This window comes from Notolepis coatsorum (assembly GCF_963971535.1).
Source record: "Notolepis coatsorum genome assembly, chromosome: 9".
NCBI lineage: Eukaryota > Metazoa > Chordata > Actinopteri > Aulopiformes > Paralepididae > Notolepis > Notolepis coatsorum.
The window spans coordinates 150,044,295-150,060,414 of NC_140173.1; the positions used below are offsets into that span (position 1 = coordinate 150,044,295).

Here is a 16,120-nt window from a genome sequence, read left to right on the forward strand (position 1 = left end):
GCGTTTGTGTGTGTGCGAGTGCAGAATGTTGTGTTGTGTGTGTGTATACATGTGTGTTCATGTGTGCTTGTGTGTGGAGAGATCAGTGTTCAGTGTTCTGATGGCCTGAGGGAAGAAGCTGAGCCTTAGTCTCTCTGTTCTTGTTGCGTGTATATGGAGGCGCTTGCCTGACCGATCATGTACTCCCTCTGTGTTGCAGGTATACAAGAGACATGTCTTTTATATTTGACTGGATCTACAGGAGTTTCAGCAGTGTCCTGCAGTTACTAGGTAGAGTATTACACTGGAACAATATCAAGCAGTCTGAGAGTTGCATGTTGAGTTGTTTTTGTGTGGAGGTGATCTTCAGTTTTGCAAGATTTTTGGAGAAAGCATGGCACTTGAGACAAAACACACTATATCCTATATAATTTTATATGAATTCCTCTTGTTTTTTTGTTTACAATACATTGTTTACAGCTTGTTATATTACATTTTATTTTGTTTTCTTTTTTGTGGCCATCTTGGTCTATATAACTTATTGTCAATGTCAATTGTCAAGTATACTATTATATACTTATTGTTATGTGTCCTGTAAGCCCATATGGGCTGGGCATACACCTGTATGTAAGACACGAAAATAAAAAAACATCAATCAATCAATCAATCAATCAATCAATCTATAATACCACATTTGACTATTTTGACATTAAATGCAAATTAGTCTCTATTTTGTCTCTTATCATCAGGTCTGTACAAGAAGAGTGGCAAGCTTGTGTTTCTTGGGCTGGATAACGCTGGAAAGACCACGTTGCTGCACATGCTGAAAGAGGACTGCCTGGGACAACATGTGCCCACGCTGCATCCAAGTAGGAACAAACATTCACCTTCAGTTCAGCAGTCAGCCCAGTTAGCATGTCCCCACGCTGCATCAGAGTAGGAACAAACATTCACCTTCAGTTCAGCAGTCAGCCCAGTTAGCATGTGCCCACGCTGCATCAGAGTAGGAACAAACATTCACCTTCAGTTCAGGAGTCAGCCCAGTTAGCATGTGCCCACGCTGCATCCGAGTAGGAACAAACATTCACCTTCAGTTCAGCAGTCAGCCCAGTTAGCATGTGCCCACGCTGCATCCGAGTAGGAACAAACATTCACCTTCAGTTCAGGAGTCAGCCCAGTTAGCATGTGCCCACGCTGCATCCGAGTAGGAACAAACATTCACCTTCAGTTCAGGAGTCAGCCCAGTTAGCATGTGCCCACGCTGCATCCGAGTAGGAACAAACATTCACCTTCAGTTCAGGAGTCAGCCCAGTTAGCATGTGCCCACGCTGCATCCGAGTAGGAACAAACATTCACCTTCAGTTCAGGAGTCAGCCCAGTTAGCATGTCCCCACACGCTGCATCCGAGTAGGAACAAACATTCACCTTCAGTTCAGGAGTCAGCCCAGTTAGCATGTCCCCACACGCTGCATCCGAGTAGGAACAAACATTCACCTTCAGTTCAGCAGTCAGCCCAGTTAGCATGTCCCCACACGCTGCATCCGAGTAGGAACAAACATTCACCTTCAGTTTAGGAGTCAGCCCAGTTAGCATGTCCCCACACGCTGCATCCGAGTAGGAACAAACATTCACCTTCAGTTCAGCAGTCAGCCCAGTTAGCATGTCCCCACACGCTGCATCCGAGTAGGAACAAACATTCACCTTCAGTTCAGGAGTCAGCCCAGTTAGCATGTCCCCACACGCTGCATCCAAGTAGGAACAAACATTCACCTTCAGTTCAGCTGTCAGCCCAGTTAGCATGTCCCCACGCTGCATCCGAGTAGGAACAAACATTCACCTTCAGTTCAGGAGTCAGCCCAGTTAGCATGTCCCCACACGCTGCATCCAAGTAGGAACAAACATTCACCTTCAGTTCAGGAGTCAGCCCAGTTAGCATGTCCCCACACGCTGCATCCGAGTAGGAACAAACATTCACCTTCAGTTCAGGAATAGTAGTAGTAGTAGTAATCAGCCCAGTTAGAGCACCTTGTGTATACTGTTTACTAGGGATGTCCGATATTATCGGCCTACCCATATTATCGGCCGATATTGGCAATAAAATGTAATATCGGAAATGATCGGTATCGGTTTTCAAAAACAAAAACAAATTAAATTTTTTTTTTACATTTATTTTACCTTTATTTACCCATGCAAGCAAGTAAGAACAAATTCTTATTTTATTTATTGTCAAAAGTATGCATAATGTTGTGTTAATTCCACAACTAGAGATATGTAAAGTTAATTACCTGAAATTATTTCGTTTTTTGGGGGGGGGGGACCCTGCATATATCGGTATCGGTTGATATTGGTATCGGAAATTAAGAGTTGGACAATATCGGTATATCGGATATCGGTAAAAAAGACAATATCGAGCATCCCTACTGTTTACCTTTGCTCTGACTCATAGTATATATATGTAACGGATGGTACCGTGAAGCGCAGTCACGATGAACTTCAGATGTTGTGAAGCGACTGGGGCGAGTAGCGGTGCCATGGGTTAAACTCACTCTCACCCTCAAAAGACACATAGACACGTTACAAAGCAGGGAGTTCACCTCTTGGTATAGCGGTCTGTGCTGTTGCCCGTGGTGTGGGAGACCACAGGTTCGAAACTCCCTCGGGGCATCGAAGTTTAAGGTGACAATGTCACAACCGTTACATATATTCAGATTCAAATGAGAAAAAGCGATACCTCATCTGCACCTTTGTTTATACTGTTTATTTTTTCTCGTATTTTTATATTCAGAGTTAATTATATTGTTTACACTGTTTATTATTCTCATATTTTTATATTCAGAGTTAATTATATTGTTTATTATTCTCATATTTTTATATTCAGATACATTTGTATTGCCTATACTGTATTTATGTCTTTCTACTATTATATTTATTTATATTCAGGGTTAATTGTATTGTTTACACAGTTAATTTTTTTCTCATATTTTTATATTCAGATCTAGTTTTATTTCCTATTTTTATGTCTTTCTACTATTGCCCTGCCCTGCCCATACCTGTACTTCCCCTCCCCCCTCCTCCATGCTGCTACAGTATGACGCCCAAATTCCCCCAAGGGGATCAATAAAGGAATATATATATTTTTTTATCTTAGTTAGACCATGGGCCTTTGTTTCAGGATATCTGACGTCGCTAAAATGCTCTCTGCCTCTCTCTATCCCCAGCATCTGAAGAACTGACCATCGCTGGAATGACGTTCACAACGTTTGATCTCGGCGGTCATACACAAGGTAGGCATATAGTATTTAACAGCAAAGTATTTTCTTTAAGATATTGAGGCTTTGATGACATTAATAATAATAATAATAATAATTCATTTTATTTGTATAGCGCTTCTCAAGAACCCAAAGTCGCTGACAGTAGGCAGAGAAACAAAGAAAAACAAAGAAACAAAAGGAACATAAGACCACGGGGGAAACAGTTCAGTTCAGTTCAGTTCAGAGTTTTTATTTGCCACATGGAATAATACAATCATAGTTTCCTCATTAAAAAATCATAAATAGCCATTCCATGGACAAAAGGAGCAGGAAGAAGAATAAATCTTATAATTACCTGCCCCTTATTCCTAAACTAACATGTATTTTCTTAATGGTCGGCGTATAACCTTATTTACACAAATAATAATTTATACCATTATAAAAGAAACACAATCCACAGTTAAACAAGAAAAATTTAAATAATAATAATAATGATAAAGAATAAAAAAGAAAAGAAAGAGAAGAAAAAAAAAAAAATCTCACTATTCAGATCACATTTTGATTTTCATACTGACTAAATTTTTTTTTTTTATAAATTTTTTTGAATTGATAAACACTGTTACATCCCTTAAGCTCGCTATGGAGAGAATTCCATAACTTTACACCAATAACTGAAGGACACATCTGTTTAAGTGTGGTACGTGCAAACTGATGTTTAAAATTGTATTTTCTCCTACTAAACTCACTTTCTAAATGAAAAAGATTTTGTAGTTTTTCTGGCAGTGTATTATTTCTTGCCCTAAACATAATTAACATTGTTTGAAACTTAACCATGTCTTCAAGTTTAATTATTCTAGATTTAATAAATAATATATTTGTGTGTTCTCGATAACTCACTTTATGTGTGATTCGTACAGCCCTCTTCTGTAGTATATATAATGGTTTTATATTTGTCCCATAAGTATTCCCCCATACTTCAACACAATAACTGATATAAGGTGAGATGAGTGAGCAGTAGAGTGTTCTCATTGCCTCATACTCTAACACATCCTTTACTTTATTCATAACAAAAATACTCTTGGACATCTTTTTTTTAACGTGTGCTATGTGCGATTTCCATGTTAATTTATCATCCATAATCACACCAAGAAAACGAAATTCATTAACTCTCTCTATATCAGCTCCATCTATGGTCAGTACTATATTTTCATCTAGTTTTCGATTGCCAAAAATCATAAATTTAGTTTTTTTCAGATTCAGTGATAGCTTATTTACATCAAACCATTTCTTTAGCTTTGTCATTTCATACACAATATATTCAGCTAGTTCCTTTAAATTATTTCCAGAACAAAAAAAATGTGTATCATCAGCAAACAAGACAAACTGTAATAGTTTTGAAACATCACAAATATCATTAATATATAAAAGAAAGAGTTTGGGCCCCAAAACCGAACCTTGCGGTACCCCACATTCAATCTTCATGAGCTCAGATTTGACATCTGCCAACTGCACATATTGTTGCCTATTGTGGAGATAACTACTCAACCATTCAAGAACCATTCCTCTCACACCATATGAACGTAATTTAGAAATTAGAATATTATGATCTAAGGTATCAAATGCCTTTTTTAAATCAATAAACACCCCTATTGTTAATTTCCTTTTATCTGTTGCTGTTGTTATTTCTTCAATAATATTCATTAAGGCAGTCGCTGTTGATCTGTTTTGCCTAAAGCCATACTGGCTTTCGCTCAGCAGTTTATTCTTTTCCACAAAACCATCTAACTTATGCGAAAACAGTTTTTCAAGCACTTTCGAGAACTGTGAGAGCAATGACACTGGTCTATAGTTAGTGAAGCTGTGCTTATCTCCTACTTTGTAAAGTGGGATCACCTTTGCTACCTTCATCCTGTCTGGAAAAATACCTGTCTGAAAAGAAAGATTACAAATATAACAGAGAGGTTTGATTATACAATCAATTGTCTTCTTCACTATAATCATATCTATCCCATCACTGTCAATGGATGTCTTATTCTTTGACTTTAATACAATGGACATGATTTCTGCTTCACTGACATTTCCTAAAAACATAGACTGCAGTACTTTACTATCTCCTCTCCATCCTTCCTGTAATGGTTCATCGTGTTTTTGAATGGCATCTGCCAAATTTGGCCCCACATTCACAAAAAAATAGTTGAATTCATTAACCACCTCATTCATGTTTTTTATAGTCTTACTATTACTAATGAAATGGCTAGGCATTTTTATGGACGCTGATTTATTTCCCATTACCTTATTTAGAATGTCCCATGTGCCCTTTATATTATTTTTATTTTCGCCTAACAATCTATTGTAATAATCTTTCTTGGCCCGTCTCATAATGAATACTAACTTATTCTTATACACTTTGTATTTAGTTTCAGCAGCCTTTTTTCTACATTTGATAAAATCTCTATACAGTTTGTTTTTCTTTTTACATGCATTCTCTAACCCCTTTGTTATCCATGGTTTTCTATTGTCATTACTTCTTTGTTTATGTTGAACCATTGGGCAGTGCCTATCGTAAAGTGTCCGATAGATATCCAAAAAAGTATTGTAAGCAGCATTGACGTCTTCTACATAGACCCCCTTCCATTCCTCATTCAAAAGATCATTCCTGAACATGTTTACAGCATCATCCCTTCTTAACCTTTTATATCTGTACCCATCCTCCTCCTTTGTTCTCTTCAATTGACAATCAAAAGTAACAAAAACAGGTAAGTGGTCACTTATATCATTTATGACTAATCCACTTATGATGTTATCCTTAAAGCTATTAATACAAATATTATCTATTAATGTAGCAGAGGTTTCTGTTATTCTACTTGTAGCTTGCTGATCAGTGGATATAACCCTCTTCCATACAATAATTCAAGAAAATCTGCTGAAGCCTTGTGCTTAGAAACCTTTAGTAGGTCAATATTATAATCTCCACAAATAATAAATGTCTTATTTCCGTTTACCCTACTCAACAAATCATCCAATGTATCTGTAAATGTTTCTATCTTTGACCCAGGTCTCCTGTATATACAAGTAACAATTATATTGCTTATTTTTTCCATTTCGATTTCCACCGTTAAACATTCCATTATGTCATCAATAGCCATTGTCATATATCCAACTGGTTTACATTTAAAATCTCCATCCACAAAAAGTGCCACACCTCCTGCTTTCTTACTTGTTCTGTTTATATGATATAGTTCATACCCGTCAATGTGGAAATCAACACCCCTTTCATCCTCCAACCATGTCTCCGATAAGGCTATCAGCTTAAACTTGCCTTTAAGAGTATTCAAATAATCATTAATCTTATCAAAGTTTTTGTAGAGGCTTCTACAGTTGAAATGTATTAACGAAAATGTGTTATCTAATACTATACATTCACTAAATTGTTCCTCAGTATAATAATTACAATTGGCTTCAATGGAATTAAACACATGTCTTTCTGGGTCGATATCACATTCAAAGTCTTGTATTTTATCGTCACATAAATATTCGTCTGTTGATTCTGTCATATTTCATGGAATATATATATATTCAACTGCTTTGCATTTCAAGTCATCGTCGACAAACACAGCTGCATTGTTGTTAAATTGTTCCTCTGTGTAGTATTCCCAGATTGGATTGATTGCATTACATAGATGATTTTCTGGGACAGGGAAACAGCATGAGAGAAACATAAACATAAAGCCACAGTAACAAACATCAAGGGGTTATGGGTGGGGAAGGTTGAAGGCTAGGGAGAACAGGTGGGTTTTGAGGCAGGATTTGAAGGTGAAGAGTGTGGGGGAGTCTCTGATGGTCTGAGGGAGGGAGGGAGTTCCAGATTCGGGGTGCAGTGCGTGAGAAGGCCCAATCACCAACGTTTTTAAGTTTGGATGACGGGACAGTGAGGGAAGCAGTGGAGGAGGACCGGAGGGAACGGATGGGGCGGTAAGGAAGAAGGAGATTAGTCAGGTAGGGGAAAGCCAGGCTATGGAGGGCTTTGAAGGTGAGGAGTAATGTTTTGAAGTTGATTAATCTTGTCTGACTCGCAGCACGAAGGATCTGGAAAAACTTTCTCCCAGCTATCAACGGTATCGTCCACGTGGTGGACTGTGCTGATCTGGAGCGACTACTGGAGGCTAAAGTTGAACTTGATGTAAGTCGAGGTGCAGTAGTTTGACAGACTAACAGATCCTAACGTTGAACTTGCAGTAGTTTGACAGACTAACAGATCCTAAAGTTGAACTTGATGTAAGTTGAGGTGCAGTAGTTTGACAGACTAACATATCCTAAAGTTGAACTTGATGTAAGGGGTAAAAGCAGAGGGGGGCACACCTGGGATGCCAGGTGTTGCCGTTGAGCCCTTCGGAGGTGTCGTGGGCCTGTCAACGAAACACCAATGAAGGAGGGTGCCCACCTGAAGACCCCAGTGAAGCTTTTACCACTACCCCATTCAATAAAAAGTGCTGATTATCTAAGGGATTGTAATATCTAGTCCTATAAGCTCAACTGATAAGCTGGAGAAATCCAGTGACTGCTGTGAAAGTGCAGCTGACAACAAGGGAAAGACCATGTGACGGCTTGGAAAGACAGCTGACAGGAAGGAAAGACCCCAACGGGGCTGTCATGGACTAGCTAACCATGATGGCAGGCTCCGTCGCTTAATTAAGTGCACAAAAGCCACCCCTCATTGCTACGAAAAGTCTAAAGAGAAAAACACCCCTAGAGTCTGCGAGAGCGGGGGCGGAAAATGACTCATCGGCTGACCACCCGGTAACTGACCCTGGAATGAACATGACGACGAACCAGATAATCGGCACATCAACTGAAGGACAGGAGCACAGAGTATGTAGCTGTGGCTGGTCCAAGATAACATCCATCAGAAGCCTACGAATACATCAAGGGCGGATGAAGTGCTTGAAGAAAGTGAGGCCGGGACCTCGCATTGACCATTATCTTCTCAGAGAAAGGTCAAGTCAGGCGAGTGAAGCTCAGCGGCAGGATTTAACCCACAGTCCACCGAGCATCAGTACCCCAGTGGCTGAAAGTAATTCAAGCACATCAGAGAACTTGGAACCAAGTCACTTGCAACCTTCTTTGGAGAAGAACATGCAAGGCCACAGACCTCATGTCAAGTGGCCAAAGTCCAGCAGCAAGTGGGCGACAATCGATGCAGACCTGATCAAAATCCTGGACGGAATCAAAGGAACAGTGGAAAAGAAACTGGATAAAATGGGCGATCTGATCTACTTCTATGGAGCAGAAAGGTTCGGAACAAAAGAGACAGGAAAGAAGGACATGACACCAACAACCCCTCCCAAGTCCAGAAGGCAGCAAGAAATCCAGTGCCTTGTCAAAGAAAAAGAAAGAAGGGACTTGAGGAAGCAATGGAAGAGAGCCTCATTGGAGGAAAGGGTGGGCATCGACCTCCTGCAAACAGACCTGAAGGGACGCCTGGGAAGACTGCGGAGAGCTGAAAACCTCAGGACTCGACGCAAGAGGAAGGAAAGAGCGAGAACATCCTTCTACAAGGATCCCTTCAGATTTGTGAAAGGACTCTTCACAAAGGAAAAGAGCGGGTCACTTAAGGTGCCAAAGAGGGAGTTTGAGGACCATCTGAAAACAACTCACACAGACAGCAAAAGATATGAACAGAGGGAACTACCACCAGACATGCCACCAATTCCTCAACCAGAACACCAGCTAAATGACTGTCCTCCAAGGTGGAGGGAGGTTGAGGAAGCAGTGAGAAAGGCAAGGGCAGCTTCAGCTCCAGGACCAAATGGAGTTCTATACCGGCTGTATAAAAACTCCCCAAATATCTTACGCTATCTGTGCAGGCAAATGAAGGTGATGTGGACAAAGCAAACCATCCCAAAAGTGTGGCGAAGAGCAGGGGGAGTGGTAATCCCCAAGGAGAAGGATGCCTCAAATATCGATCAATTCCGGCAGATCAACCTGCTGAATGTTGAAGGGAAGGTCTTCTTTAGCATTGTTGCTAAAAGGATGACAACATACCTGAAGCAAAACAACTTGATTGACACATCTGTGCAGAAGGCCGGCATTCCTGGTTTCTCAGGATGCTTGGAACATACAAGCATGATATGGCACCAAATCCAATCTGCCAAAAGGGAAGGAAGAGACCTGCACGTCTTATTCCTGGACCTAGCCAACGCTTTTGGATCCGTCCCCCATTCTCTCATCTGAACAGCCTTCAACTTCTTCCACATCTCAAATACCATCACAACCCTGGTGAGAAATTACTTCCAAGATCTGCAATTCTGTATCAAAACAACACAATACACAAAATCATGGCAATCTTTGGAAGTGGGAATAATGGCTGGATGTACCATCTCCCCACTAGCCTTCACCATGGCATTCGAGCTTCCAAGTGGGTTGTGGGAGGAGAACGTCTGCAATCTGGACAGCGTCCACCTCCTATTCGCGCCTACATGGATGACATGACGACCTTGACCTCAACCATAGCATGCACCAAATGTCTGCTGGGAAAGCTTCATGCCAACATTACATGGGCACGGATGAAGTTCAAACCCAGCAAATCCAGGAGCATATCCATTGTCAAAGGAAAACTCGTGGACCAGAGGTTCCACATCAAGGGTACACCCATTCCTTTGGTGTCAGAACTGCCAGTCAAGAGCCTCGGGCGATGGTACAACGCGAGCCTCAAAGACTCAGACCAGAGTGATCAGCTGAGGGAAGAAACCATCAAAGGCCTTGTCAGCATAGACAAGACCTTGCTCCCTGGAAAGCTGAAACTCTGGTGCCTGCAGTTTGGATTGCTCCCCCGCCTGATGTGGCTTCTAACGGTCTACGAGATCCCCATGACCAAAGTCGAGAAGCTGGAGAGGACAGTCAGTTCATACATCAAGAAGTGGCTTGGCCTCCCGCGTTGCCTCAGCAACATCGGCTTGTATGGACACGGGCCCTGGAATTGCCTGTCTCTAGCCTCATAGAGGAGTTTAAATGCACCAAAGTGAGGCTGAACATGACGCTGTTCGAGTCTCAAGTTGAAGTGATCCGAGCGGCTGCTCCCAGACTGGCTACTGGGAGGAAATGGATCCCATCTGAGGCCGTACAGCAAGCAAAATCTGCTCTCAGGCATGGCAACATTGTAGGACAGGTGCAGCATGGAAGAGGTGGGTTTGGACTTGGGACAAGTCGACCCACATGGCACAAGGCAACATCAACCCAGAGGAGAAAGCTGGTGGTGGCTCAGGTTCGGCAACAAGAGGAGGCAGACAGATGCGCAAAGGCAGTCTCACAGTCCAAACAGGGCCAATGGACTAGCTGGGAAAACCTGGAGCATCGTAAGCTCACATGGAAGGATCTTTGGGAGATGGAAGGAAGCCAAATCAGCTTCATCATCAGAGCCACCTATGACGTTCTCCCCACGCCCAAGAACCTAAACCAGTGGTTTGGAGAAGATCCTTCTTGTGCGCTTTGCCAAACCCCCGCAACACTGAGGCACATCCTCACCGGCTGCAAAACCAGTTTGTCCCAAGGGCGCTACACCTGGAGACACAACCAGGTCCTAAGACAACTGGCAATCACCCTGGAAGGAAGGGTGATGCCCTCCCTCCCCCAATGCCTAGACACTCAAACACCACTTCTTTTGTAAGAGCAGGACAGCTTCCAGCAAAGCCATCTGCAAGAGTGGAGGCAACCCTCCTGGACACTGCCCGGGACTAGAGAATGCAGGTTGACTTGGACCAGAAACTAATCTTTCCGCCTGAGATAATTACAACTAACCTCAGGCCGGACCTGGTCTTGTGGTCAACCTCTAAGAAGTCTGTATTCATTGTGGAACTAACTGTACCATGGGAGGCTGCAGTTGGTGAAGCATATGAACGTAAACGACTGAAGTACTCCGACATAGCAGCCGAGGCAGAACAACGCGGCTGGCGTGCCCAGGTGCTTCCGGTTGAGGTTGGATCTAGAGGATTTGTTGCCATGTCCACAACCAAGCTTCTTAAGGGAATGGGAGTGCGAGGACAGGCGTTCCGACAAGCTGTCAAAACACTGTCAGAGGCTGCCGAACGAAGCAGCAGATGGCTATGGATTAAGAGAAAGGACCCCCACTGGGCTGCAAAATGACCATCGAGGGGTAAAAGCAAAGGGGGGCACACCTGGGACGCCAGGTGTTGCCATTGAGCCCTTCGGAGGTGTCGTGGGCCTGTCAACGAAACACCAATGAAGGAGGGTGCCCACCTGAAGACCCCAGTAACATGTCCACTTCCTGTCTCCAGGCCTTGTTAACATGTCCACTTCCTGTCTCCAGGCCTTGTTAACATGTCCACTTCCTGTCTCCAGGCCTTGTTAACAGATGAAACCATTTCTAACGTCCCGGTGCTCATCCTGGGGAATAAGATAGATCGTCCAGAAGCCATCAGCGAGGATTCGCTCCGAGCAATGTTTGGTCTTTATGGCGACACGACTGGAAAGGTGAGGAATAGATGGATTGAAAACAAATTATGGCACCACACGGGTAAAAGGTTTCTACATGGTCTAATGATGTCACATTTCACACGGGTTTGGGTTCACATTAAATTCAGTCTGTTCCAGAAGTGTATTTATTTCATCGAAAAATTCAATGGCATGAGCGGATTGTCCTATCCGAGTCTTTAACAAAATAACTAATCCGGTGCGGCCGGGTAGCGCAGCAGACTAAGCGTCTGTCTACTACCGCAGAGACACTGGTATCGAATCCGGCTGTCAGCGGTACCTCCGGCTTGGCCGGTCGTCATACAGACACAATTGGCAGAGTCAGTGGGAGGGAAGCCGGTGGGTGGTATTCTGGTTGTTGTAAACAGCGACTCCTACAGGTCGGTCAGGGTGCCTGCACAGCGAGGGAGGGAGATGGTGAGGGTAGTGTGACCTCCCACACGTTACACTTCCCCAATGAGAGTCCTCGCTGGCAGGTGAAAAGAGGTTGCTGGCTGTCTCCTATGTATCGGAGGAAGCATGTGATAGACTTCAGGGCTCCCAAGACCGACCAGTGGGGGGCACATGCGCGCAACGACCAGGAAGGGGAGGGGGAATTGGCATAACGACTAAATTGGATGGGAGAAAAATACAGAAAAATAAGAGGAGAAAAAAAGTGGATAATCCTTTTTTTTATAATAACTGATCGTGAACATTCTGTCATTAGCGAGTAAACTGCGATGTAAACTGTGATTTTAGCCTCTCTTAGACTTTTAGTTGTGTTACTTGTCTTGTATTTGTCTGGAACTTGTTTTATGTATTTGTTATGTTTGTTTGGTGCATCAGGTCGCTCTTGTAGAGCTCTTGCACTAGAGTACAACCCTAGTTTAGACCTTGTAGAGCTCTCGCACTAGAGTACAACCCTAGTTTAGACCTTGTAGAGCTCTCTCTCTAGAGTACAACCCTAGTTTAGACCTTGTAGAGCTCTCGCACTAGAGTACAACCCTAGTTTAGACCTTGTAGAGCTCTCTCTCTAGAGTACAACCCTAGTTTAGACCTTGTAGAGCTCTCGCACTAGAGTACAACCCTAGTTTAGACCTTGTAGAGCTCTCTCTCTAGAGTACAACCCTAGTTTAGACCTTGTAGAGCTCTCTCTCTAGAGTACAACCCTAGTTTAGACCTTGTAGAGCTCTCGCTACAACCCTGGTTTAACGCAACACTTCCTCTCCAGGGCAAGGTGTGCCTCAAGGAGCTGAACCTGAGGCCGATGGAGGTGTTCATGTGCAGCGTGCTGAAGAGGCAGGGCTACGGGGACGGCTTCCGCTGGCTCTCCCAGTACATCGACTGACCCCTGACCCCGCAGCGTGCTGAAGAGGCGGGGCTACGGGGACGGCTTCCGCTGGCTCGCCCAGTACATCGACTGACCCCTGACCCCGCAGCGTGCTGAAGAGGCGGGGCTACGGGGGCGGCTTCCGCTGGCTCTCCCAGTACATCGACTGACCCCTGACCCCGCAGCGTGCTGAAGAGGCGGGGCTACGGGGACGGCTTCCGCTGGCTCTCCCAGTACATCGACTGACCCCGTGGTCTGTTTCCCTTTCGCGTTACCGTTTTTGTCCATAGACTACGAGGTCAGATCCCACACTAAAACTACCTAGAAAGGATATTTTGGTAATTATTTATTCAAGGTTTTGAGTGCCCCCCCCCCCCCCCCCCCCCCGTAGGAATTGTGTTTCCAATTTTTTGTTTTTGTGTTAGTATACTGTACCCTCGGTTTTCTCCCTTTTTCTTTTTGTCTCCACTTTCGGACAAATGTGCCAGGCGGGCTGATCATATAATCAATAAGTAAATGATGAACGATCAGTCTTCCATTTAAGTAAAACTATAGAAGTACTTGATCTTGAATGTACTTGAGTATCAAAAGTAAAAGTACACTGTGTGTTTCAGTGCTTGGTAGCGTTTGATTCTTGACCCATTGACCTCTAAACGTTATGTTAAAGTGGTATGTGGTCCAGTTATGCTGCTCTGATTAAAGGTTATGTTAAAGTGGTATGTGGTCCAGTTATGCTGCTCTGATTAAAGGTTATGTTAAAGTGGTATGCGGTCCAGTTATGCTGCTCTGATTAAAGGTCATGTTAAAGTGGTATGTGGTCCAGTTATGCTGCTCTGATTAAAGGTTATGTTAAAGTGGTGTGTGGTCCAGTTATGCTGCTCTGATTAAAGGTCATGTTAAAGTGGTATGCGGTCCAGTTATGCTGCTCTGATTAAAGGTTATGTTAAAGTGGTATGTGGTCCAGTTATGCTGCTCTGATTAAAGGTCATGTTAAAGTGGTATGCGGTCCAGTTATGCTGCTCTGATTAAAGGTTATGTTAAAGTGGTATGCGGTCCAGTTATGCTGCTCTGATTAAAGGTTATGTTAAAGTGGTGTGTGGTCCAGTTATGCTGCTCTGATTAAAGGTTATGTTAAAGTGGTGTGTGGTCCAGTTATGCTGCTCTGATTAAAGGTTATGTTAAAGTGGTGTGTGGTCCAGTTATGCTGCTCTGATTAAAGGTTATGTTAAAGTGGTGTGTGGTCCAGTTATGCTGCTCTGATTACGTCCTCTTGACGTTTACAAGCGTATACGGTGAAAGTACATCATCTTTATTGCATTATTATCACACGTGTTGTAGACGGGTGGATTTTCTCCAAAGTAACTAGTAACTATTGCATTCAGGTAAACGTAGCGGAGTAAAAATGTCCTAACCCAGTTGTACAGTAAATTACCAAGTATGGCTTTGTCAGTATTCCAATGTACAGTGTCGTCGTCCCCCCCTACCCAACCCCCCCCCCACCTCCAATGTACAGCACCCACCCACCCACCCAACCCCACCCCACCCACCCAACATCCCCCAATGTACAGTTTCTACGTCAAATGTATATACACTCTTTTTCTGGACACTTTTTGTATCACAAACAGTACTGTATTTGTAGATCTGGTATGTCATAAATGTATAGATGTAGCAGTACTGTCTATCTGTATGTCATATATGTTATGATGAATTGAAAATGGGGGACCCTGATGTAAACAAGACGAAAGTATTTCTCTGGTCTGCATCCCCTTAACAATTGTATGTATTGAGCTGTACTGTACTGTATCCATTCTGCAATCTGCAAGACTTCAATCAATCAATCAAGTAAAAAAATATACAATATTTAATTTGAAATGTGGTGGTAAAAAAGTTCCCTAAAATGGAAATACTCAAGTAAAGTATAAGTAGCTCAGTACTTGAGTAAAGATACTTTCTACCACTACATATACATGTAGTTGTAGCTAACTGCCAACAATGTATGAGTTCCCGGCTGTGTGTTTTTTAATCCTGTGCACAACTACAACACTGATAAACATCGTGTCACGTTCGAGGAGCTTCCTATTTCCAGAATGTTCCACTAGCCGTCTGTTAAGAAGCTGCAGGGATCCCCCCCCCCCCCCCTTTAGACACCCGGCCAGTAACCTTGTCTACTCTTATAGAAACACACGCCAACACACCGTGAACTAGTTTCTGACCTGGGTTTATTTTGGGCGGCTGGTGTTGAATTACAGCGAAGGCGGATTTGGATTTGCTTAGCATTTTATTATTCGAGCTGCCCCCCCCCCCCCCCCCCCCTCCCCTGGCCTGGTGCGTTCTGGGGGCAAAGACAAGAGATGTTACTAGCTTCCCCGTTTATTCTCATGCCCCCCCCCCCCCCTTCTATCCTCCAAGTGCTGTTGACCTTTTCACATTTACGAGTAATTTAAGATAATTCAACATATTATCACCGCACGCCGGCTGTATGAATGTGACCACAAGTGCATTACAACTCATATTTTGACATGAGCCTTATTTATTTATTCGTTTGTTTATATAATACGACAGAACAGTGTTTTATATTCACAGGATACTATCGTGATAGCGGCATTAACGCGGTCAGGTGATCTAAGCAAATCATATTTGTGTACAATTTGGATGCTGGACTGCCTGTCTTTAGCGACGACAGTGAGTTGCTGTGGGATGACTTGAGTACTTTGTGAGTATTGGCTGCCTCGCCGTGCAGCTGTGATATGAGAGTACCTGGCATAGGCCTAAGGTGTGCATGGTGTGCCTATGAGTGCAATTACCTATTTTTTGTAAATAAATAGTTTGTTTGCTTCCTATTGCAGCTAGTTAACAAGGTGTTGGCTCAGTTATTGGGACACACAGGGCTGGCCATATTGATTATGAACAAAAGAAAAAAAGTCTTGGAGTTTTTGAGCATAATAAATATTTTTGACAATCGTCTGCATTTTGACTCAATTATTTACATCCTATACAAATGTCATGAATTGATGATGATGATAAAAAAAAACTAGCACATGTACTAGAAGTAGTCAACACACCAACCCCCACCGCCCACCCACCCAACCCCCTC

The 16,120-nt window shown here is 43.1% G+C and overlaps 1 protein-coding gene across 1 annotated transcript; it reads left to right on the forward strand.

The window, feature by feature from the left end:
• Nucleotides 1–212: 212 nt before the first annotated feature.
• Nucleotides 213–13,044, forward strand: LOC311233971 (small COPII coat GTPase SAR1B-like; the record flags this gene model as incomplete). Its single annotated transcript, XM_084321039.1, has 6 exons — nt 213–270; nt 729–848; nt 3,198–3,263; nt 7,307–7,410; nt 11,586–11,717; nt 12,928–13,044. The coding sequence occupies 6 exons, from the start codon at nt 213–215 to the stop codon at nt 13,042–13,044; spliced, it is 597 nt and encodes a 198-aa protein (XP_084177165.1).
• Between the last annotated feature and the right edge of the window lie 3,076 nt (nt 13,045–16,120).